The 25,483-nt window shown below is 41.2% G+C and overlaps 1 protein-coding gene across 1 annotated transcript in view; it reads right to left on the reverse strand.

Moving 5' to 3' along the window:
- GADL1 (glutamate decarboxylase like 1) overlaps nt 1-25,483 on the reverse strand; it is a 165,576-nt gene that overhangs the window by 28,494 nt on the left and 111,599 nt on the right. Inside the window, exon 14 of the mRNA XM_025870637.2 lies at nt 25,084-25,173. Within this exon, the coding sequence (XP_025726422.2) occupies nt 25,084-25,173 (90 nt within the window). The remainder of the gene's footprint in view (nt 1-25,083; nt 25,174-25,483) is intronic.

A 25,483-nucleotide genomic window follows, 5' to 3' on the forward strand; every position in this document is an offset into this window, starting at 1 on the left:
ATTATACTGCAGACATAAAATCTCAACTGCTTGAGAGCTCCAGTTTTCTTAAAAGCCGTAGTTGACAGAGAAAATTAAGCAGTGAGATGTTTACTATGTTTAACAGAGATAAACTGGCAATGTAGGAGATGTAATTACCAGCATGTTTTTCTAAAAATGAATCTTCACTCTGTGCTGCGAGGGGGCAAGAGTGTGGGGCATTGGGTTCTTTTCTTTTCTTTTTTTCCTAAAAACTTCTTCCTGCTTGGGAAGAATTTTAAATTTTAAAAAAATGTTTTCAGTAGCTTATAAGATGGTCAAATATCAAAAGCCCAGAGAAAGCAGACAAAAGGGGAACCACTTCCACATTCCAGCATCTCTGAAGAGCATTTCCTGCAGGAAGAATACTGTTTGATCTGGCAAGAAAGCTCGAGGATTCGCGTTGATACCAAGAACGAACCCTCACCTGACTGTAAATTGTGTCCCAACTCGATTTGTCTTGTATAGAAGAGGTGGTAATAATTATTTATTAACCCAAAGGCAGTAGACAGAGATGTTCCCATGCTGAAACCGTCAGCCTAATTTATTAAAGAATCTGGATGTTTCTTCTTGTTATTAAATAGTAACAATAAAAGAGGACAGTCCCAATCCAGCCCTTGGAAGAAGATAACCACTATAAATAATTCTACAGGGTAAAACTTTTAATAAGTCAAAAATGTCTCTAAGCCAACACTGGAATAAACACAAAGATGATTATTACGCATTAAAAAATATATTAAGCTGAAGGATAGGTTAAGATTCTTGCTCTCCTTAGGGCAATTCTTGGGCCTGTCCTGGGAGGGCTATCTCCTTAGCAATACTGGTAGGCCGGACACTGTTAGGGATTTTCTTTTTGTTAGGGTGTGGCAGTTACAGAAAATATATACCTGCTGAATGATGGTAATGTTATGGTTACTTATATGTTTATCTGTAGACCCATATGTATTTATAGGTACATATTATATATATAAATGAGGAAATGAAATAAAAGCTAAGTGTCCAGACATAGATGTTGTGATAGAAAATGATTTTAAACGTGTGCCAAAATACTCTCTTTTCCTACTGAAAGAGAGAGGTAATCACCTGAAAACCCAATTCATACACATAATCCCAAGTCAGTCTGAAATGGTTGATTGCTTTGTGTGAGCCAGCGCTATGTCCTGGTAGACTTCTATAAGCCTTCTCCTATCTACTGAAGACCTCAGCTTCTAGATCACCCAGAGTGGCCTTATTTAGGCCTGCCAGCAAGGACTTAGAACTGTTTAGGAGGGGGGCGCCTGGATGGCTCAGTCATTAAACATCTCCCTTTGGCTCAGGTCATGATCCCAGGGTCCTGGGATCAAGCCCCACATCGAGCTCTCTGCTCTGCAGGAGCTTGCTTCTTCCTCTCCCACTCCCCCTGCTTGGGTTCCCTCTCTCGCTGTCTCTCTCTCTCTGTCAAATAAATAAATTTTAAAAAATCTTAAAAAAAAAAGAAAAAACTGTTTAGGAGGCACTTGAACTCTTCCCCCCAACCCCCAACTCACTGAGCAAGAAGGAGCTTTACCAAATGCCTTGGCTGCATGGAAACAGCCACAGCAGAGACTCACCACTCTTTGGATGCGCATGATGTTGCTACGTCAAAACACCTTTCTTTTCACTTCAATCTTTGATATGATCATCTTTACGAGGGCCGTGAAAACAACATGGGGCTTGGTAATAATAAGAACTACAATGAGGGGTGCCTGGGTGGCTCAGTTGGTTAAACTGCTGCCTTCGGCTCAGGTCATGATCCCAGGGTCCTGGAATCAAGCCCTGCATTGGGCTCCCTGCTCATGCCGGAAGCCTGCTTCTCCCTCTGCCTGCCGCTCCCCCCTGCTTGTGCTCTTTCTCTCTCTCTCTCTCGCTATCTCTCTTTTGTGTCAAATAAATAAATAAATAAATAAATAAAATCTTTAAAAAAAAAACTATAGTGAAGTCCTGATTCCACTGAAACTCTACCTAATGAACTGAACTGAGCCTCCATTTTCTTAAAATGGGGATAGTAATCAGAATAAACTTGACCTTAGAGGAAGGATTCTTTGGCAAGTCAGGTGAAATTCTGGGTGTGGAAACACTTGCCAAGCCATAAGACATTCTGTAATGTATGTTATAGTGAAGAGTATCTTTGTAAGACAATGACAAATAGAGTATTAATTCTCTGTACTTCTACAAGTCTTTGTAATGTGACTTTGAAGTTCCTTCGGTCCAGAGTCTATTTCTCTACTGCATCTCCTCTCCAATCTTGTTGGTCCTGCAATTTGCTCTGGTCTATAAGAAACAGCAGAAGGGATGGTGTGCTAGTTCTGAGCCTAGACCTCAAGTAGTCTTGCATACTTTTGTTTGCTGTCATGGAACCCCTAGCCCTGCGGAGAATGAGCCCAGAAGAGCCTGGTGGAGGGTGGGAGACCATGTAGAACGTTGCTCAGTTGTCCCACCTGGCCTCTCCCAGTCTAGTCTATGGCAGCAAACCCAACTGTGATCAGCAAGCAGAGCTGCCTACTTGACCCAAAGCTGACTGCAGGTATAAGACTGAACTCAGCCAGGACCAGGAGAACCACCCAGATAATCTGTAGATTCATGAGTGATTAAAAAAAATAACATTTTAAACCACTGGGTTTGGGGGGGGGGGTTTGTTATGTAGCAATAGCTAACTGACACAGCATGATAGTCTCCTACTGGAGTCCTTGGGAAAATGTACAGAAAGAAGAGCTAAGAGAGCCAGACAATATGAGATCTTGCAAATCAATGACAACTCTTTCAGCTTTTCCCTTCAGCTTCCTTCAACATTTCCAGGATAGTTTTAACCACGATTCCTAGCTGACCTCAGGACTGAGGCTTAGAGCTTCTAATCTCAGCAAAAAGGCTGCCCTTAATTCACTGAACACCATGTGAATGGCTGTGCTTCTGCTTCCAAGACATGATCTAAAAAGAAAGTATAAATGGCTTCCTGACTCCTATCAAATCCCTCTTTAAGTATGCCGCCCCAAGAAAGAGCCAAATACACAGGCAAGTCTCTTTTTAAATATAGCTTCTGAAATCAACCTGCCCAACCTGACATTTAAAAATCAGCTGATGCAGGAAAGCAGGAAGGGATTAGTTAGCAAAAGTGGAAAAGGGAATAGATCAGAGGCTAGATCACCAGAAGTCTATAAAAACCATACATTCTCAGGAAAAAATTGCATGAGAAGTAGAAAGATAATTTATAAAGAAATGAAAAGGTAACCCATCAAAATCTTCTTTGTGACCAAGGAGTCCTTGCCCACACAGCTCTGGCCATGTACAACTAAGACTATGTTATACCATTACTGAATATTCTGAGGGTAATTAAATGGCCCCATGGATTAATGTTTCCCTTTATTTCTGCTTTGTTGTTTGCATTTTGTATATTTCTCGGGTTTTAACCCTTCCCACAGAGTGTGCACAGGATGATGCCCTAGACTCCAATCATCCAAATATTTCTCATGATGAATAGATCAGATTCACAACATCATAAGAACTTGAAGGAATTCACAACTCCTACAAATATATTCCCACCCTTGCTCAAAGGGTTCTCTGTTTATAGTATATCTTCTGGATGCCCAGCCTTCTTAGTCCCTCCTATTAACAGAATACTCTAGCAGGGAAGCTGCCCAAGCTATCAGCAGATCAGCAGAAGCCAAGAAAAAGCATCGGAGCTTAAGATGGGAAAGCCAAGTACTCATCCACAATGACCGAAATAACATTTGTCGAGCACTTAATTCCATACTGTGCACCTGGTATTTATTCATTATCTCAAATTTGTCCTCTCAACAATTCCATGAGTCAGGTGTTATGGTACCCATTCTATACTTGAGGTTGAGGAGGATGCACGAATTTGTCCCCAAAGCTAGTCATGGCTAGTTATTGGCAGAGCCAGGAGCAAAACTAAGTCTGGATAATACCAAAGAACTTCCATCTCCACAACCATTGGAACTCTACCCTTTGGCTCCACCCCCACATTCTTTGCTTTTGAAGCTAATGCTTGTACCACATGTTACAATCTGCCCAGTGTTATCACACATACAGGTGCATGAGCCAGATGTCTCTCACCTTTCTAAATCCCTATTCTTGGCAGGGCTTGGTCCACCTCTCTGCAGCACCCGTTCTAGGATGATGATGTTTCTCCTGGCCACTCTCCGCAGTCTCTGCCAGCTCTGCCTTTTGTCACCTCTCCATTATCTATGCTCTTCCTTTCATCTTTTCTCCTTCCTTCCCCTTACGGAGAACCACAATGCCTGAGCTTAAGAACTTTAGGATGGATGGGGTGGCTGGGTGATAGACACTGGGGAGGGTATGTGCTATGGTGAGCACTGTGAATGTGCAAGACTGTTGAATCACAGATCTGTACCTCTGAAACAAGTAATGCAATATATGTTAAGAAAAATAAAAAGAAGAAGATAGCAGGAGGGGAAGAATGAAGGGGGGAAAATCGGAGGGGGAGACGAACCATGAGACACTATGGACTCTGAGAAACAAACTGAGGGTTCTCGGGCAGGGGGAGGGGTTAGCCTGGTGAGGGGTATTAAAGTAGGGCACGTTCTGCGTGGAGCACTGGGTGTTATGCACAAACAATGAATCATGGAACACTACACCAAAAACTAATGATGTAATGTATGGTGATTAACATAACAATAAAAATTTTAAAGGAAAAAAAAAAGAACTTCAGGATCAGACTGGCTTTGCCACTAACTAACTGACTAGCTAATTAATATGAGATGTTGGGCAACTAACTTATCTTCTCTGAGGCTAATAATAGAATCTGCTTCATAGAGAGAACTAAATAAGATTGTGTACTTACTGGGCTTAGCATAGCGTAAGGTAATATAGTAAATGCTCAAAATGTTTTACGAGAAAATAAATACAGCCTCTTCCATGAACATACAGATTTGGTGAAGGGAGAAAGCTGAAACTATTCAAAGATTCTCATTACTGAGAAAAAGGTCTCCACGATGACCCCAGTCAGGAGGACTCCACTGAATGTCAATAAAGCAAGTCTTCTTTATATTTGTTTTCTGCTTTACGATTTATAAAGCACTTTCATAAACAGAATCTATGCCATTCTTGCCCTAAGGCAGCACTTTCTTTCTTCTTTTTCTTTTTAAGTTTTTATTTATTTATTTGAGAGAGAGAGTGCACAAGAGGGGGGAGGGTCAGAGGGAGAAGCAGACCCCGCTGAGCCGGGAGCCCGAAGCAGGGACTCCATCCTGGGACTCCAGGATCATGACCTGAGCCAAAGGTAGTTATTTATGAAGACTATGTAAGTCTTCAATTCTCTGTAAATTCCTTTCTTCTTATATTAGCCACAGTTTATTCTATGTCCTCCACTTGACCCCTAAACACTCACTTAGAAAAAGAATTCTTCCTGCCCTTCTTTCTGTACCCAAAGTACTTTGCCCTGCCCATAACTCTTGTTACACTTGACTTTTCATTATAAGTAACTTCTAATGTTTCTCTCTTCTTCAAATTGAAAGCTGCTTTATAGAAGATGTGATGTCATTTTCATCTTTGATTTTTCCCATAGTGCTTTGCAAAATATGTGCTGAACTGAACTGAGACAGGTTCCCATAGTAACACTGTGGCAGGTGAAAGACTGATTTTGAATTATCACTGGATTCTATTATTCCATATTCTCTCTCTTTTTACATTATGTCTAAATTGCTAGATTCCAAGTAACCATCAGTGTTTGTGATAGATTAGGTAACTCTTCAGAAATATTTATTCTCACCTCCTCACCTCCATAGGAGTAATATATCTTCCTGCCCCACTGATCCTGATTTTGGCCATATGGCTTGATTTGCATTTGCAATGCGGTGGAGGATAGTCTCCATCATTTTTAACTTTGGGTTCAGTTCTGTGATTTGCTTTGGTCCATCCTATGTTAGCAAACATGGAGTGACAGAGACTCCTGAAATGTTCTTATACACTTGGACTTGTGCTCTTGGGTCTCAGTCATTGCCATAAGAACATGCCCCAGACAATCTACTGGTTCAAGGAAGAGAGTAAGAGACTCCTGGAGCAGAGCCAACCGTAGCTGAGTACAGCCTAAGTTAGCCACCCAACATCTCCCCCTTCCCCTGCTGATTTGCAGATACATGAACAGTAAATGCGTACTGTTTTATATCACTAAGGTTTGTGATTATTTGTTACACAGTATTATTGTAGCAATAAATCATGTCCCTGGAAAGGCAAAAAGGAAATTCTCCCTTTCAAAGAAGATCGGATATATGAGAAAAAGAAGGTGTATCTCGCATGAAGTTTAATACCTCCCCGGAACACATCCCCTCCCCCTCACAGCCCTCCTTGAGGTTCCTCTCCTTCATTTCCATAACAATATACATTGCTAGGGCTCTAGCTACTTTCTGACTGTACCTTGTCACTCCTACTCTCCTTGTGTCTTATCAATAGACATTACTCAAAATGGTGCTTCTCTTCATGAAGTCTTCTTCTCTCCTGTAAGTATCATTTTCAGGGACTTGTATCTCTCTCTGTGGAAAACTCCCACACTCTATCCCCAGTCCTGGAATTTTCCTTGCATCATAGCCACTGAGTTCTAGCTGCCCATGGGCTGTGTCCAGTGGGCATTCCCCAAATACCTCTCACACAGGACTCCCAAAACCATGGCCAGCAACTTCTTCAAACTTACTCTGTTGTTTCTTGTTTCTTTTCTTGACCATCTTCTGGGCCATCCGTACTCAAAAATCTCAGGCTTAAATAATTATCTTTCTCTCATCAAAGCACACTCCAGATTTCATAATGCCAAATACTTGCAGGTGAAATGGACATGGCTTGGATAAGCACTCAAAGAGAGTTATGTAGGCTCATGGAGTTTCTAAGTTAAAGGGATACTATTTGGAATAATTTTGTAAAGCAGAGTGACTCTGGTAATGTGACTTTGCCTTGAGTGTGTTCCCTAATTTTAGAATTTTTTGAAGATTTTATTTATTTCTTTCTTTGAGAGAGAGAGAGTGCACGCGGAGACAGCTCATGAGTAGGGGGAGGGGCAGAGAGAGAGGGATGAAGAGAAACTCAAGCAGACTCCCTGCTGAGCACAGAGTCCCATTTCGAGCTCCATCTCATCACCCTGAGATCATGACCTGAGCCGAAATCAAGAGTTGGACACAACCGACTAAGCCACCCAAACGACCCTCTAATTTCAGAATTTTGGTCATGCATATTTTTCTTGAATTGTGAGCCAGGCGGTGATGGACAGAAGGTGGAGCCTCAGCTATACAAAGATTGAGGGAATCAGTAACAGTTTTGGTGGGGGAGAAAGCACATAGGAAAACTGCAGCCATTCCCACTTTGATTATCAAAATTAAAGGCTATCTCTTATCTTGTGCCACCATTCAAAAATCAATGACTAATAAAAAATGCAAGCAGTATCAACTCAGACTGGCAAAACAAGGATTAAAATTTACCATGCAGAACACAGCCCATCAAATTTTTGCAACTAGATTTCTTTTTCTCTTTAAAAAGAGTATCACACCACCAGTTTTCATACAGGCATTTAACAAAGGCCCTCTGAAGAGACCCTGGGTATTGGTCTTGTGTTGTGTGCTTTATTTACTCATTTAATAAAATTCCAGGTTTCCTTCAAATCTGGATGAATTTCTATCACATTGTACACTACTGAGCAATGTTCTATCAAGGATAGCAATGAAAATTCTGAGCACAGCCTCCAGGGAGAAGACACCTAGAACCTATCCGAGCCCTTTACCAAGTTGCCGAATTAAAACTGACTCAGAGAATATTTACCTGGTAAACTGAAGGAGTGAGTGACGACTATGTTCACAGAGTGTGGGGGCTGGTTTATTGACAGAACAAGTGGCTAAGTCTTCTTCCAGGCACCCAGTGTCAACAGTGCACACACATTTTCACATTTTCACATTCCATTAACTGCAGAATCTGGGGTTTTATATGTTTATTTTTGCTGTGTGGGATATTTCAGCTCCTACGCTAGCCAAGTCTTTTGCGCAAATGGAAACTGGTTAAGCTTTCTTCCTGACTTTTTTCCCCAACTAGTTTCCCCTAGTTCGTTACCCAAAAAAGTCTTCAAGTCTAGACCAAACTTTATTTATTTGGACATATCAATATTTAGCTGACTATAATGATGGGGAATGGCAGGAGATTTTCAGAAGTGTGTATGGGGTGAGGGGGACTGGGCAGAGGGAAGATGACTTGACTGGAGTAGCACTGAGTTGAAAAATCATATTGGAACAGTTACTCTATACCTATAATAGAGCACCCTCCTTCACATACCAATTGGGGTCAGACCTAAGGTTAATATTTTTAAGACAGTATTAAAACTGGACAGCACACCAATATCTTGCATTTTACATCATATATAATATGGAATTTATATATGTGGATATACCCACACATATATATGTATACCTATGTAATATTGGGGAAGGTGGAGCCATGGGAAGAGAAGAGATTCTAAGAGAATATAGTATCTGGAACTAAGGTACACGAGAGAGATGAGACTGAACACAGGGCTCCTGGGGATCTGAAGGAAGCTCCGGTGTCTTGGACACTTGAGAGGTGTGGGTGTAGAAGGAGGCATAACCAATGTCGCCAAGTGCCTTGACTGTCCTGCTTAGGAACCGGCATTTAGTAGAGAAGGTAGTGGGAAGCTCTTCACATGGTGGAACAAAATGACTCAAGGGCTGTTTCTATGTGGCTCTCAAAAGTGTGAAGAGAAAGGCTGGATGTACGTGCAATGCTAGAAACAAGCGGATCAGTCTGAGACATCTGAGGCAGGCATCTAGGTAAGAAACGGTGAGGACATACACTTAAAGTAGCTTCCTTTTATAAGAAATAATAAGTGTTGGCGAGGATGTCATAAAAAACGAACCCTCGTGCACTGCTGGTGGGAATGCCAACTGGTGCAGCCCCTGTGGAAAATAGTGTGGAGGTTCCTCAGAAAGTTAAAAATGAAATTAGCATATGACCCAGGAATTCCACTCTGGGTGTTTACCCAAAGAATATGAAAACACTTATAGGAAAAGATATATGCACCCCTTTATTTATTGCATATTTACAATAACCAAGTTATGGAAGCAACCTAAGGGTCCATCCACAGATGCACGGATAAAGAAGATGTGGCTTATGCACACAATGGACTATTACTCAGCCATGAAAAGAAGATCTTGCTATTTGTGATGACATGGATGGGACATGCTACGTTATGGGAAATAAGTCCGACAGAGAAAGACAAATACCATATGATTTGACTTATATGTGAAATCTAAAAAACAAAACCAATGAACAAATGAAAAGCAGAAAGGGACCCATAAATACAGAAAACAAACTAGCATTTGCCAGAAAGTAAGGAGGTGGTCACAGTGGGTGAGGGGGGAGTGGGAGGTACAGGGAGGAAAGGTGGGGAACAGGGAATCTAGTCAACAGTATTGTAATAGAGTGTTATGGTGACAGATGGGAGCTACACTTGTGATGAGTTTAACATATAGAGCTGCGGAATCACTTTGTTGTAAACCTAAAACTAAAGTCACATTGTGTGCCAGCTATGGTTCAATCAAAAAAAAAAAAAAGAAGAAGCAGCTGACTGTTTGATTGTTTAAATAGAGGGAAAAATACAATGTACCAATTCCAGTTGTTTTTTTTTCCTGTGATTTAAATATATTTAAGATTAAAAAAAAGTAGCTTCCCTTTCTACCGGTACTTCAAGAAAAGTTTCCTTTGGAAAGCTATATTCAAAGTATTCATGTGATTTTTCTGAATTGCCATTACATAAAAAAACACATGAAGCAAATGGGGGTTCTTTCCAACCTCTGACTCACATTAAAAATCTCCCTATATATCTGTCTGTATATACATGTGTGTGTATATACATTCAAACTGTATATGTGTGTATGTGTGCACAGGTGTCTATGTGTGTTTATGTGTATATACATATGTGATCTTTAATCAGCTTTTGACCAGAAAATTTTAAATTATGTGATAAAAGTTAACATACCTATGAAATGAAGAAAAGTGCAGGTATCAGAAATGATGTAGAATGTGGCTATCATATTTGGAAAATATAGCTTCATAAGTAAGTTCAGTAATGTGAAAGAAAGTATCTTTCCATTGATATTTTGGGGGGATTATAAAAAGAACCAAAATTTTATAGGGTATTCCTATTAAATTAACTTTAAACCCATGAATGAGGGTAGTAGGCAATAAAATATTTTATTCAACATTACTTTTATGATAATAGCATAGACAATTTTAGTATATGAAGTCTTTTACAAAGATGAAAATTTCTATTTGATATATGCATTTACATTTTATATTTATATTTAATATATTTATATTTGTCTTTAATAAAATAATCTGTAAAGCCATCTTATTTTTAAACTTCATACCAAAAAATAAATAAAAACAAGCTGCTTAAAGAAATTCTCAAAATTTAGTTCTCTTAAATAATAACTGAGGACATAAAGGGGGTAACCTCTTAATAGAGTTATAGATGAGATTTGAGATCCAAGGCATTTCTTTGTTCAAACTAGAAGAAGATACACAGTAGAAACTAGTTGCCAAGACATGGTCTGATAGATTCTGGTGTTTAGAGTACAACAGAAATCATAACTCAGTTTTGCAACATTTCTGTTAGATTCCACTTACAATGTATAAGTGTAAGAAAAATAACACCAAAGGACCACAGCATTGTAAACTAAAGACCAGGCAGAGATTCCATTTTAGTCATTGTTTAAGTCTTTCCCATTCTCTTTCATAAAAACCTGTCTCTAATTATCATTTTTCTAAGCCCCTTGATCAACATGTTAATTCAGGAAACAAAAAGGAAGCACCCTGAGCACCCAGATGAGTGTTGGGCACATAGTAGGTGCTCCATATACATTTTTGAATGGAGGAGCAGATTCAAATGAGAATTCTACTCCCTGATTTTCATTTCACACTCCAGTTTTGTTACCTTACATGGATGACATGATCAGGACCCAATTCTCCAACTACAATATTCTGGTCCACCTTCGTATGCCACCTGGCCATCAGCTCCCCTGGGGTGGCAGATGGAAAGACAGTCTCCATTCTGAGTTAGGCAGGTGATAGGACAGTCCACTGAAGTCAGCTCTGCTGTTGTACTGCCAGCATTTGAATTATCCTTGCCCACCCCACCCCACCCGAAACAGTGGGGTGCTATCACTTCTATGACATCCTAGATAGGGAGACACTTTCATATGAAGCAGAGCATGAGTCAAAGATAAACAGTAGGAAAAGTCGAAATGAAAATCAAGAGAGGTTTCACCCTCTGAAGTCAGACCTGTAAATGCTGACTTTAATTTTTTTTTTCTACATTCTGAATTGATGATGATTTGACCAACAGAACACAACCAGACAGGAACCTACAACACCAGCTCTGCTAAACTTACACAGACACAGAGGAGCTGGCCTCCTCCAGAACAAAATTAGAAGAGCAATTAAAATGTTCACCTTCCCTAAAACGTCTTCTTTAACAAGCTGCCCTTATCCTGAGAAAACCCCATACAGATCACCACTCACGAGATGTGATGGCTCTCCATCCCTCCAGCACATCAGAAGTCAGATAACAAAGACGATTCCAGAAGTCAGATAAGAAAGACGACGCTAGGGCGCCTGGGTGGCTCAGTCAGTTAAACGTCTGCCTTCTGCTCAGGTCATGATTCCAGGGTCTTGGGGTCGAGTCCCGCATCGGGCTCCCTGCTCAGTGGGGAGTCTGCTTCTCCCTCTGCCTGCCCTTCCCCCTGCTTGTGCGCGCTCTCTCTCGTGTGCGCGCACGCAAAAATTAAAAGAAAAAAAAGATGATCCCAGGACATCACTCCGGACAAGCCCAATCACACTCTCAGGAAAAGCAGTATTTACAAAAACTTCTATGGGCGCCCTGATGGGCAAAGAAACTAAGAACAACTATGTCTCTAGGAAACCACTGTAAGTGTGGAAGTAAGTCACCTAAATGGGTGACACATTAGTTCACGCCTTTATTCACTGATCCAGTCATTCAACAAACGTTTATTTGCATCTATCATGTGATAGTAGCAACGTGAGAAGATACAAAGAAGTAAGAATATTAACAATACCCCCACCACCACCCAGCTTACTGAACATTTGGTAGAGTACCAAGGCTAGCTTGATGGGTGTGTAACCTGTGCAGCTGTATGGGGCCCTCAGCTAAGAAGAGCCTCATGCTTGGCTTTATATTCTGCCATCCCCACCTTGAAATTCTTGATAATTTTTAAACAAGGGGATTATCATTTTTATTTTGTACTGGGCTCTCGACCAGCCAGGCCTGGGATATCGAAACTCAAATATGGCTGACCCCAGTGGGACACACTGTCCCACTTTCTGCTTCTCCCCGTCCACCAACAGCATCATTAACACAAGTGAGGGAATCTTAGTTGATAATGGGGGGTTTCAACGCATCATCGCTGTGCTAAAATTCATCAACTATTTCTTTCCTTCTTACCACCTGCTCCTCTCTTCCCAAGCTTGCCACCATCTTTTCCACTCTCCAAAAGGTTGCTATCTTATAGTAAAGGCCAAGACAGGCTAGCAAAGGTGTCATAGGAGTATTTGGGAAGGGTTCTCATACTCAAGTTCAGGAAATGCTTCCTGGGCAAGCTGAGAGGCTGACAGCCTAATTTTAAGATGGGCTCAGACACAAAAATTCCCTATATCCTAGGTCGAAAGCTAGAAGTGGTCTAGAGAAGACTAGATAATAGCCATATTCCTTCAAAGGAGGAAACAAGCACATACCTCTCAAGCTTCTGGAAGGAGACTGAGCAAGAGGTAAGCCACAGAGGGGGAAGGACATAGGAGCAAGACACCAGAGACAGAGCAGTGTGAGAAAATGCAAGATCAGAACACTAAAGTTCATCTCCATTATCAAACACGGAGTCCCGGGGCTGGCTTCACGGGGTCACACAGGGCCCCACACTTGAGGAGGGCCTCACACTTGGTTTAATGTTGTACTGTCACTGTCTTGAAATTTTTGATAATTTCTGAACAAAGGGGCCCCATATTTCCATTTTGCACTGGGCTCTGCAAATGAGTCCTACTCAGCACTGTGCAAAACGGCTTGCCCGCACTCTCTCATTTAATCCATGCAAATCCATAATATATCATTTTAGTGTGATTTTTCAAAAGCAGGGTGCATGAGGAGGATGAGCAAGAGACAGAACAAGAAGGTTGAAATAAACTGGACCACCGCAGTCCCTTAACGATTATGGACTCTTTCCCTTTGGGACAAAGAAAACATGAAGAAGTGACATGATGATCAGGGTTGTATTTTAGAACATTTATTATTGTAACAGCATATAAGGTAATTTGGAGAGGGGCAAACAGAAAGCCATCAAGAAGACATTGAGGTTCATACTTCAAATGTAGGGTAACAGGATTGATAACGAAAATCAATGTTTAACAAGCACTTACTCTGTGCCAGACATGGCACCTGGATTATACCATCCAATCCCTATCAAAACCCTTGAAGGGAGATATTTTTATTATCCCCATGCCATTGATGAGAAAGAAAAGGCAAGGGCACAAGGGACTTTCAGTAACTTGTCCATGGTCACACAGCCAATGAGCAGCAAAGGTTATTATTAATTTAGCTCCAGATCTAGTGATGTAAGCACCAATAAAAATCCTAACAAAGATGTCTTTTTAACTTAAAAAAAAAAGTTCTGACATACATTTGAAAAAAATTTAAAATATAGTATTAAAGAATGCCGTTGTAAACAAGAATCAAAAAGGGGGCATTTTAGCAACTTTGGGAGCCCATTATGAAGCAGTGCCTCTTAAAAACCTTTGTTCCTGGCTCAAAAACAGAAACACAGGTCAATACAACAGACTGGAAAATCCAGAAGTAGAAGAAAGTGTTTTTAAAAATGTAACACATGACAACATGAGCTTTCTAGAATAAAAAGTGGTAAGAAGAATTACTTAATAAATCAAACTGGAAGAACTATATAATAATTTGGGGAACTGTCCAGGTTAGAGTAATAGTTCACACTGTATACAAAAATAACCTCCACCTGGATTAAGGAGTTAAATACAAACAAACAAAAAAAATTGCATGACAGAAAAACCAGCAGGAGATGGAATAGAATATTTATCAGATTTGTGAAAGACAGTAACTTCAGCTTTGAAGCAGTGGAATAAATCAAGAAGGAAAAGACTGACAGATTTGAATACATAAAAATTTAAAACTTCTGTACAATGAAAAAAACAGCAAGACTAAAATAAAAAGGACATTATACCAAAGACAATATTTGCATTTTATCTGACAAAAAGGGCCTTAAAACTCAAACTATCTATACCCTCATTCAAATTCGTAAGGAAAACATCAGACCTCAAAATATAAATATGGAAAGTATGGGGAAAAAAGCAATGAATACACAGAGAAGCAGAATCAGTAAAGGAAAAAAAAAATAGGACATTGTTCAGCCCACCAACAATTAATGCAATAAAACGTAAAGCAAACTTAAGATACGATGTTTCACCTTCTCTGAATAGCATTTCCCTCCACCCTGGCAACACACAGTGTTGCCCCAGTTAGCTGGAAGCCTATGAACTCATTCCTCGCTGGTGGCACTGTAAATGGTTACAGTCTTCTTAAAAATCAGTATCACAACACACTGCCAGAGTCAGACTGAAAACCAGTGATTTTCATCATCAGCAATGACATACTGAGCACTCTGTCTTCTCACATAATAAAAGCAAGAGCCAGTGTGAGTATGGACAAGTTCATCCATTACCATTCACAATGGCAAAACACTCTAAGCAACCTGAATGCCCCAAACGATAGGAATGGTTTTATAAACTGTGACACAGGGTGTTACCCAGGGTCAGACCCTTTAAGCTTTTCTTCTCAGAAGTTTTTAGTCCAGAGGGATGGAGAAAGAGACAGGAAGTCACATGAGGAGAAGCGATGCTAAATGAAAATCATAAAATGATTTCCTTCAAGGTTGTGAGAGCCTGGACGTGTTTATTGATTGAGGGCAGCAATATCTGAGAGAAAAAGAAAGAATGCAAATCTAAGAAAGAGGGAGAGTGAGGAGGAAGGGGTGGGAGCAGAAGAGAAGAGAAGTAGAGGGGTGGAGAGATTGCCCATTGGATGAAGTCCCGGATGGGAGACCCAAAGGTAAACATGGAAGAGTTTGCTGTGGAAATAGGAACTCCTTCCTCTGGAGTAAAGAGGAAGAAAGACGAGCGGAAGTGCATTTGAAGTGAAGACAAGGATCGATTTGATCCCTTGAGAATTTCTTACTCAGGTGAGCCTTTCTGGGTCTGGCAGAATCCAGTAGCCGGGACACCAGAGAGGCTGAAGTTCTAGCCCATGTTGTAACAGCATTTCTTAGGTCAGCGTTCACTATGGCACTTCCCAGCTCAAAATGGAAAAATGAGCAAAAGTGCCACCAGGGGGCAGGTTTGGTTCTGGCAAAGGGACTTAAAGATGTTTTGCAAAAAAAAAAAAAAAAAAAATTTCTTTCAGCTCAGCGTCCACTCTTTGTTTTGCAACAATAAATACTGCATTGAGTCCAGGGCAATTTCCTTAATGGTTGTGTTGTGGGTATGAATTTTGCTCCATAAACTCAGGTGTGCATGAAATGTCACAGTACTTTATATCCTTTGAATAAAATTAAATCCAACCTCAAGCCAGGGTCCTACCAGGCCAGACTGAAAGTTCATCTCTGCCATTTTACAGCTCCCACAGTACCCCCGGGGTCCCGCAGAGGTTCAGTGCTAGCGTTTAGTTGACTGGTCCAGTATATGAAATGCTTACAATCCGAACCAACATGATCCCTTGATCCGTGGAGGCTGTGCCATGTCCTTACGTGTTAGAAATGAGCAGACATTCCCACATCTGGAACACACACACACACACACACACACACACACACACACACCCCTACCTCCTTAGGATGCTCACGGAAGGGAGCGGGGAGTCATCCCTATCTGGAGAACTCTTACCCCAGCACCCCTCCTTCAGCCGCTTGCTCTCCTGGGCCTGCCTCTCTGCTTCCTCTCTATGCCTCTTCACTAGATAGCTGAGGTTTTCAGAGAACCTAGGAAGACAGATATCCTCAGGGCTCCACAAGTCTCAAGAAAGGCGTGGAGCTCAGAGGCCCCATCTAGTTCTCAGGATGCGGAACAGAGAAGACACAAGAACAGAATTTACCCATCTATCCTAAGTGTGCTGCCACATTTGCCTCAGGATTACCATCCTGAAAACCCTCTTGTTTACAAGTCTGACAGCATGTGACCGTGAGATTTCTTCTTCTGGTAGAGGACACAGAACTTGGGCATCCCTCTTAGTTCATGGCGGGCTGAGGACTGACCATCACACTAACGGCCATGAAAGAACAAAGAGCAAGAAGGGACATGGCCTCACTCCAAGGAGCTTCCGGTGACACGCACAGAAACAGGTAGTTAAGTCCTGATGAATGCAGGTTAGGAGTTGCAGGCTAAAAGCCAGAAGGCCAGATCCCACTGACAGATGTACATTGCAAATTTTTTTAAACATTTGCCAACATGCAAAACATCAAAAGCAAAGGACAGTTCACGTAAGGATCTGTGTATCTCGAACAGTAAGACGTGGGACAGAGCTCTGCGTTCCTGCTGGGAAGTCATCCTTAGAAGCTGAGTAAAGCCTCCTCCCTTTAGCTGAGGCCACGGCTCTCTGCTCTGCCACACCATTCCCTACCCCACACCATTCCCTATCGTATTATGGCCAGTCTACCTCCCTAACTTAGGCTACTTGTCTAGCTTCTATGGGCGCTTGAGTTTGTCACCTCTGACCCAGTACATGAAATAAAATTATACTCAGGACACAGTAATGTGTTCTGGACTGATTAAGACTAAGCTTCTGCCTTTCCTCAGTGTGCACCCTGACGTATTCGGAAATACAGAATTATTTCAGATGGCCTTAGGATTTGAGCAGAGACTAAAGAAACTGGCCTATTTAGGCTACCGACTTGGTTCATATGCAATTGCTATGGACAAGGCCAGTGCTACTCCTGGTATACAAAGGAATAGACCCATGCTTCTGTGCTGAACAGTAAACGCGAGGTACAAAGAGATGTTTGTTGAAATGCAGCTTTAACTTCTTTGTTTGGCTTCAGTTTCTATCACTGCTATCAAGAGTGCCCAGTGGACTGGCCAGACCCAAGCAGCAAGTGTACACGGGTGTGAGCAGGCGCAAGAAGCCACACACACACACCCATTCCTCTTTCAGAACCCATCTTGTCCTGACCTAACCCCATGAGCTCAGCCTCAGCCTGTAGAGACACCCAGCTTCATGCTCAATTTTAATTTTCAACAGATAGGCCAAGCTCTGAGCTTCTTCCACGGTAAATGAGAAGAGTCCATGAGGAGAAGAGTAAATGAGAAGAAACAGTGCGGGGCGGGTGGGGGGGGCTCGTAAACAGGAGAGAAAACTAAAAAGAAAGAAAAAATAATTTTTTAATAAGGACATCTGTACTTGTCTGGCTTTCCTGGGGAGTTTAGGTCACTAGCTTTGAAAATTCCTCTGTATGCATCTGAAAATAATGCTTGAAGCCCCAAAGACCAAAAAAGCAATAAAAGTAAATAAATTAATAAGAACAACAATCCAAAAAATGTGTTCTGTGTGTTGAACAATGTTATTGAATACAAAAGAGAGCTCATTGGGAACTCGCCCATTGTGCATGCATATCCAACAAGAATGTTGTTAGGATCTTTTGTTGGTTGAAACTGTATAAATACAATGGAGTCTAGCTATCTAGAAAGACTATGACTTAAACTAGGGAAGAACAATGAGCCTAAACCCATGAAACATTCAGAGTATCCCACGTCCTTTAGCAGAAGGGACAACCCAGCTTCCCCAGCTGATTTCTTTCTCTTTTTATTAAGTTTTATCTATTTATTTGAGAGAGAGAGAGAGAGAGCAGGAACAAAGGGAAGACGGAGAGGGAGAAGCAGGCTTCCCGCTGAGCAGGGAGCCTGATGCAGGACTCGAACCCAGGATGCCGGGATCATGATCTGAGCCAAAGGCAGACCGCTTAACCCACTGAACCACCCAGGCACCCCCCAGCTGATTTCTGAAGAAGGTCATGCTTACGCAGGATGCGCCCAAGTGGCTCCTTGACCCTGAGCTGCAGAATGACGCGAGCAAGAACAAACTGGCTACAACTAGTAGGATATCTGACAAATTGTAGTTAAAACAGCTCTACCTAAGAGGATACTTAAAAAGGACAGCATTTATCTCAGTCTTAATGGTTTGGGGAAAGAAAATACAGTATCTACAAGACCTAGGAAATTCATTAGTTAAGCGTTTTCAAAATCTACATCCCAGCCACTATCAGAACGAGAGTCTCTCAAGTCACATTCAGAAATACTTCATGTAAAGGGCATGTCTATATTAGACTCTCCCTAAATATAAATTTTGAAGAAAGCACAGCTTTAAAATGAGTTCCATCCACGAGGAAACAAGATTTTTGATGAATATATTATAAATGCTATATCACATTGTTAAAAGAGAGATTCATCCTTGAAAATTAAAAACAAAACACTGTTGCATCATTAAAGAAAGGGTTGTTTTTAGTTCGTAATCCAAAAATGAGTGATTGGCTATACCAATGTCAGAGATGGTGATGGAAAGAAAATTAGAATCAGAATTCTCAAAAATATACAGACGCTCTCAAAATGTGTATGAACTCTTATGCACATACATGAACACACGTGCAGGAAATAAATGGAGCAGAGCAGGTGGGGCACTGAAGTCCCGCCCACACCCCCAGGAAGTGGCCTTTTGGGTATCTTTCCTGAGAGGCTTCCAAGGAAGCCCATCACCCCACCCAGATTATGCAGTCTCATCTTCAAATGCTGTTAATCAGAAACCTGCCAAGGAGAATGGTAAATTCCCTCTAAAGATATCTGGAATAGCATATCAAGCTATATCACCAAATAAGCAATAAAACAATGCACCCATCAAGTAGGTTCTAAAAGATTTATTTTTCTTCTACTGTTGTGGAGAAAGGAGTCTGTAATAAATGACTAATATTAGTCACAAATCTGCAGGTCAGCAAACAACCACAACCAAAAAAGCCTGAAAATGACCACGCATGAGTACAAAAAGACAACTTATTAATTACTTTTAAGAATGTAAATTCGGTTGGCACGATGCAGAATTATTTATGAAATGTTGATCGAAGAGGAAATCTGCATCAGAACATTGAGTAATGATGAGAGACAAAGCAAACTGATGGAATTTTCAAGTACATTCTCTGGGTCTTATGCTTCCCGGTTTATCTCAGCAGAATCTCCCTCACTCCCTCACCCTCCATTTCTAATCCCTGGTGTGAGGCTTCTGAAGAAACACATGGACAGAAACTTATTTGGGGCAGTCTCTTTAGAGAGGAAAGCATAACTCTACCACGATGCTGGAAACTCCTGGGGAGCCCTGGAAATTGTGCTGAAGATCTCAACATAGACCACCAGCGGCATTGCTTCTGAATCTAAAATCAGTGCAGATAGTGTGGGTGTTTTCGTAAGCAGAGAGAAAGAGCGCGAAGGGAAGACAAATTATATGCTACATCTGGGAACAAGTCAGGAGAGAAAATAGTTTGTGAACTCACTGATTGAAATATGGTATAATCATGATGTCTAAACAAGACAGTCCCCTGGGGTGTAAGAAGAGATTAGAACATCTCTAAATAATTCAAATTTTAAATTTCATGCTTAAAAGTGATTATGTGCATTTTTAAATGTACATAGTATATTTAAAAGTAATACATGTAGATAATTTCAAAATAATAAACACATATTGGGGTGAATGCTCAATTTATTTTATTATTTTATTTTTTTAACTGTTAGCAGATGGTGGGCAATACCTGGATAGCCTTTGCGTAGGTAAGCACTCAAGGAACCCGATGGTTTCATAAGGTCAATTACTCTGTACTTTGGTTTATTATTATCATTGCTGTTATTACTGTTTTCACGAAGGCAATATATGTTAATTGTAGAAAATGAAGACACTACAGAAGGATACTAAAGAAAGGAAACATCACCTATAACTCTATCTCTAAAATATTTTGGTGCCTGTTGTCTGCCCCTTATCTAACCATATAAGCAATAGTTTGTATGTATGTAAGTATCCGTGTACATATAAACACATGATTTTTCAAAATCGGTATTATACTATAGTGGCTGTTTGTATAACTCATTTTTTATAATTAATAATAAATTATGAATATGTTATTCTGAAACAGAATTTTAATTGTCTATGCACTAGAAATCTGCATATAAATTATGTACTAAAATTTAACCAATTCCCTATAGTTAAATACTTAGATTCTTTTCAGTGTCTTGCTATTCTAATACTTAACGATCGGACATGGAGGCCCTTGGATGCCAAGCAGAATGGACTCGATTTTATTCTGTGGACCAGCCACGCTCCAGGGAATGGTACTACACCCCTAGGGAATATTTTGGAACTCTGGGCAGATGTTTTAGTTTTCAAGATGTGCGAGGATTGCTACTGGCGTTTAGTGGGGACCAGAGATGTCACCTGCCCTGCAATGTGTAGAGCAGTCCTGAGCAATTAAGCCTTGTCCCCTGTCTTGCCCAACTTTCAAATGTCTTACTGGAAATATATGAGGTGAGAAGCCTGATTTACCATATCCAAGCCCAAAATCTAACCCAGTTTTACATACACATGCAAAATATTCTGTACCCATTTTTAACAAACACTAAGTTTTCTACTACCGTGTAAATCAAAGAGAAAAAAAAATGTTTTCTTCAAAGCTTTACCAAGAGTTGTGTGCCATTTTTGAAAATGCTATCGCTAATACCACTCTGCACCTGTTATTTGCAACAGCAACATCACCTACTTCCAGAAGTCTGCATCTATAGGTGGCTTACGCTCCCTGTGATTCTAAGAGCATGTGTGAGAATCTTACCCCTCACTTCCTCCTGTCTTCAGGGCTGTCATGCCCACATATGTTGTAGAGAAATACAGATCTGTATGACAAAGATCAGTTCTCCTTCACATTATACGCAAGGATTTGCATTGCCTTTTACAAAATTAGGTGGAGGTAGGTCACGTTTCTTATTGGTCTCATTTGAGAGTAAAGGAACATCAACAATATGTTTTATAAACAGTGGTCATTGGGTATAGGGGGTTGAAAACTGCTACTAGAAAGAGAAGGAAGCCATCAGAGGCTTCCCCAGGAGAGCAACGTGAGGAAGCCGAGCTGGCAGTATGGAAATGCAGAGAGCAAAGAAAACAAATGGGACAATAGAGATGACATGAGGCAAAGAGACCAGAAAAGAGGCAAATGCAATGTAGGCAGGGAAGGAACGCAGACCTAGAATATCGCGATGCCTGCGAGCATCAGAAGGAAGAGCATTTTACAGAGGCCATCTTAAAAAGAAAAGTGACCGGGCGCCTGGGTGGCTCAGTTGGTTAAGCGACTGCTTTCGGCTCAGGTCATGATCCTGGAGTCCCGGGATCGAGTCCCGCATCGGGCTCCCTGCTCAGCGGGGAGTCTGCTTCTCCCTCTGACCCTCCCCCCTCTCATGTGCTCTCTCTCTCTCTCTCTCTCATTCTTTCTCTCAAATAAAAAAATAAAATCTTAAAAAAAAAAAAAAAAAAAGAGAGAAGTGACCCAGGGTGCCTGGGTGGCTCAGTCGTTAAGCATCTGCCTTCGACTCAGGTCATGATCCCAGGGTCCTGAGATTGAGCCCCGCATCGGGCTCTCTGCTCCCTCTCCCTCTGCCCCTGCTTGTGTTCCCTCTCTCACTGTGTCTTTCTCTGTCAAATAAATAAATAAAATCTTTAAAAAAATAAAAAGAGAAGTGACTGGAACTCAGTGATCAAATGTAGTGTCACGGAGTGACTACAGAGGGGCTGTGTTCGCAAAAGTAGTCTCACACACGTGCACACACATTTGCCAGCACACACAGCCACACACTTACATTCTCTGAAACTCTGCGTTCATTACCAAGTAATCCCTCTCCCCTCCGGCTGCCAAAGGGAAGACTTATCACGCCACCGCTCCTGCCATCTGACAACCCAACCTGACACTGCCTGAATTGGAGGGGCAAAGCTTTATTTGGTTTATTTATTTGTTTGTGATTCTCCATCCAAGATAAACCCCGAAATAAATTTTAAGTGTGCTTCAAGTACATTCTGTATTATAAATCATATACTTGCATTCCCATACTACAGTAAGCAGAAAACCACAAGGATCATCCACATATATATATATATATATATATATATATATATGTCTCCACACACGTTCCTTCCTTGTCAAATCCATGCACACACCCACACAAAGAGAGACAATAAAAAGGAAACTAAGAATCTGTGAACCGATGATTATGTGTCAGCAGCATACATGCTTACTAATCAGAAGCGACCCTAACAATTAAAATAGTATGACATTAGACGGGGCAAGAAAACCATGGTTCTAATGGCAACGAAACATTCCAAAATGAAGGAACAGAGAGAGAGTCATGGATATTAACCATAAGATAATCCGTGCTGGAAAATACTGGGGATAGAAGAGAATGTCCCGATTCATAATCAATTTCCAGTTAAGATTAAAATTGTATTATCTGCTTAATTATCTCACTTTAGGATGTATATCCTTCCTCAATTTCAAACTTTTTTGAGAATGGATAATATAACTATTTCTTTAAATAAAGGAAGAGTGAGTCAAGAAGATGCCCAGGGGCGCCTGGGTGGCTCAGTTGGTTAAGCGACTGCCTTCGGCTCAGGTCATGATCCTGGAGTCCCGGGATCGAGTCCCGCATCGGGCTCCCTGCTCTGCGGGGAGTCTGCTTCTCCCTCTGACCCTCTTCCCTCTCGTGCTCTCTCTCATTCTCTCTCAAATAAATAAATAAAATCTTAAAAAAAAAGAAGATGCCCAGATATAATGGGACTATTTAGTTTTCCTGATCCACGTCCACGCAACAGTACTGAGTCAGTGAAACATGAATAACACATTCTTGATTGCTTTTCTTAACAATGGAAAAGTGAGAAGAATGGCAACCAGATCTTTCTCAATCCTGAGCAATTATTCCCCCACGTCACCAAAAAAAAGAAAGAAAGAAAAGAAAATGTCAGTTGTATTCCATCAAAGTACACAATGTCCCTAGAAGCCTCACTATTAAATTTTCACATTGTCCTTTTTTTTTTTTCTTTTATGGGTTACTTACCATCTGAAATGCATTCTTTAGCACTGTTCTATTTGCTTTGTGTGACAAAAATGCAAGACAAAGCCCAAGGACTCTGTTAACTGCCTGAAATTGGTAATGAAGGGTTTTTCCAGGCAAAGGAATGGATACCAACATCCCTCCCTCTGCTTCTCTGCTGCGGGATGTCAGGTTTGACGAGGGGTAGAATATGTATATATTGGGTATATATTATGCCACAGTTAGGAGGCTTAATGAGCCATGAAGAAAGAGAAAATGTCTTGAAGCTAAGAGGAGATGCTGCAGGTGAGATTATAACTGGTCATGGCTTTAAGGCCATGGTCTTCCCTCTTCCTCTTAATTAGCCACAAATTCCAAGCTCCTTGTCATGAAAGACAAGGACCCCGTGACTGCCCCTTTGCACCCATGTGATATTTGAATCACACCTTCTTCTCTTAAGTCTCTAGGTCATCATGCTGTGATTCCTCCTGGAATCTACTTCTCTACAACTGACCCCTAACTGGCTTCTCCTGATTGTTCAAGACTTAGCTCTAATGTGTCACACAGGGAGGTAGATAACCTTTCTCTCTGTAATCAGTGCAAACAAGGTTCATCTCCATCAGGGCCCTTATTAGTTACCTTGTGATCCTCCCCTTACTCATGTGTCTCCCGACTTACGAGCTTCTTGAGGGCAGGGGCCAAGTTTTATTGATGTCTGTATCTCTAGTGCACAGCACAGTGAGTCCTCAGTGAAGGTTTGTTGTTTGCCTGACTGGGAAGTAGAGTATGGCTGTTGCCTATAAAATCTATTAATGGTATCACCAATTTTCCCACAGAGGATAGGGAGAGGTTTGCAAGTCAGAGCTTGTACTAACCAGGGCCATGGAGGTAGCTGAGCTTGAAAGGGAAGATGCTAGGGGCAGAGCATGACTCAACTCTGATGGTTCTGACTCATTGTGAATTCCCACTCTCCATGTCATGGCCACACAATCCTCAGGGAAAACTCCTGCTGGTTTGCTTCAATATCCACGATGTCCACACAGCAGGAGCATGGGAGCAAGTGGTGTTGGCTCACGAGACTTCACAGTTCTTGGAAATCTGGTTTAGAGGCAGGGATTTAGCCAGCAGGACCATGCTAGGAGAGGTGCAGGGGAGACACAAGGAGTCCCTAGAGCTTGGGGCTTCTCCTCCCTTGGGACTGTTAGCCCTCACCAGCCTTGTGTGAAGAGACTTTCAAGCCCAATTGGTTCTATGATCAGTTGAAACCCACTGCTGGCATCTCTTTTCTTGTTTTTATCACATAAGCCCCCTGGGCAGAAGATGCTTTTGTTGGTGGAAAGCACAGAGGGCTCACACTCACAAAGGGTACCGGATTTAGACTTTTAACATTATCTCCAAGTGAGGTGATGCAAGCAGTCCCAGACACACACTGGTGGAGTGGAAAAAAAGAAGCCATTCATCATGGAACTTTAACCTTGAATCCTCTCGTCAGATCATACTTTCTGAAGCGCACCGGGGGATGAGTCATCAGATCATACTTTCTGAAGCACACCGGAGGATGAGTCATCAGATCATACTTTCTGAAGCACACCGGGGATGAGGACATCTACCACATCCTATAGCTATCTGGCAAACAGCACCATTATTTGGAATTCATATGTGGATTAAGTAAGTTACGTTGTTTAAACGTAAACAGTGTTGGCAACGGTCTGGCCTTTCAGTACACTAGGAGCCACTTCTCTCGATCTTTGAGAGGTCTTACAAGTACAGAACTATTCATAGGATCAATAGACAATGGGAACAGTATTATTTCATCAAAAGGAAAAATGTAGTTTACTTATTACTTACCAAATTAAGTTTTGCCCAGAATTCAGGTCCTTCTTCCATCTCTCTAAGGCTCGGTGGAATGTACCAAAAGCAAATATTGGCATATTCAGGCTGAGGATTAAAAAAAAATTCGAGAGGTGTTTTGTTAACCTATGATTAATCTTAGAATGTAATTAAGCTCTTAGCTACTTTCTTTAGGAGTTGTCACATGTGTGTTACGTTGATAACAAATCAGAGTCTGATAGAGTTAGACATTCATTCTCCTTTACTTCTGATAACAACCGATTGGGAAATGTTCTTCTCAGTTGGGTGCACCTAGAAGGTGCTCTTTCCTCCAGGTAAGGGATGAACACAAGATTGGGAATAAACAAGATAAAGTTTGAAGCTGCCTCAACCAAGCTCTGACCATTAGTTAACACCT

The sequence above is a fragment of the Callorhinus ursinus genome, unplaced genomic scaffold (assembly GCF_003265705.2).
Source record: "Callorhinus ursinus isolate GAN/ISIS: 27379988/994484 unplaced genomic scaffold, GSC_fseal_2.0 scaffold1, whole genome shotgun sequence".
Lineage (NCBI taxonomy): Eukaryota > Metazoa > Chordata > Mammalia > Carnivora > Otariidae > Callorhinus > Callorhinus ursinus.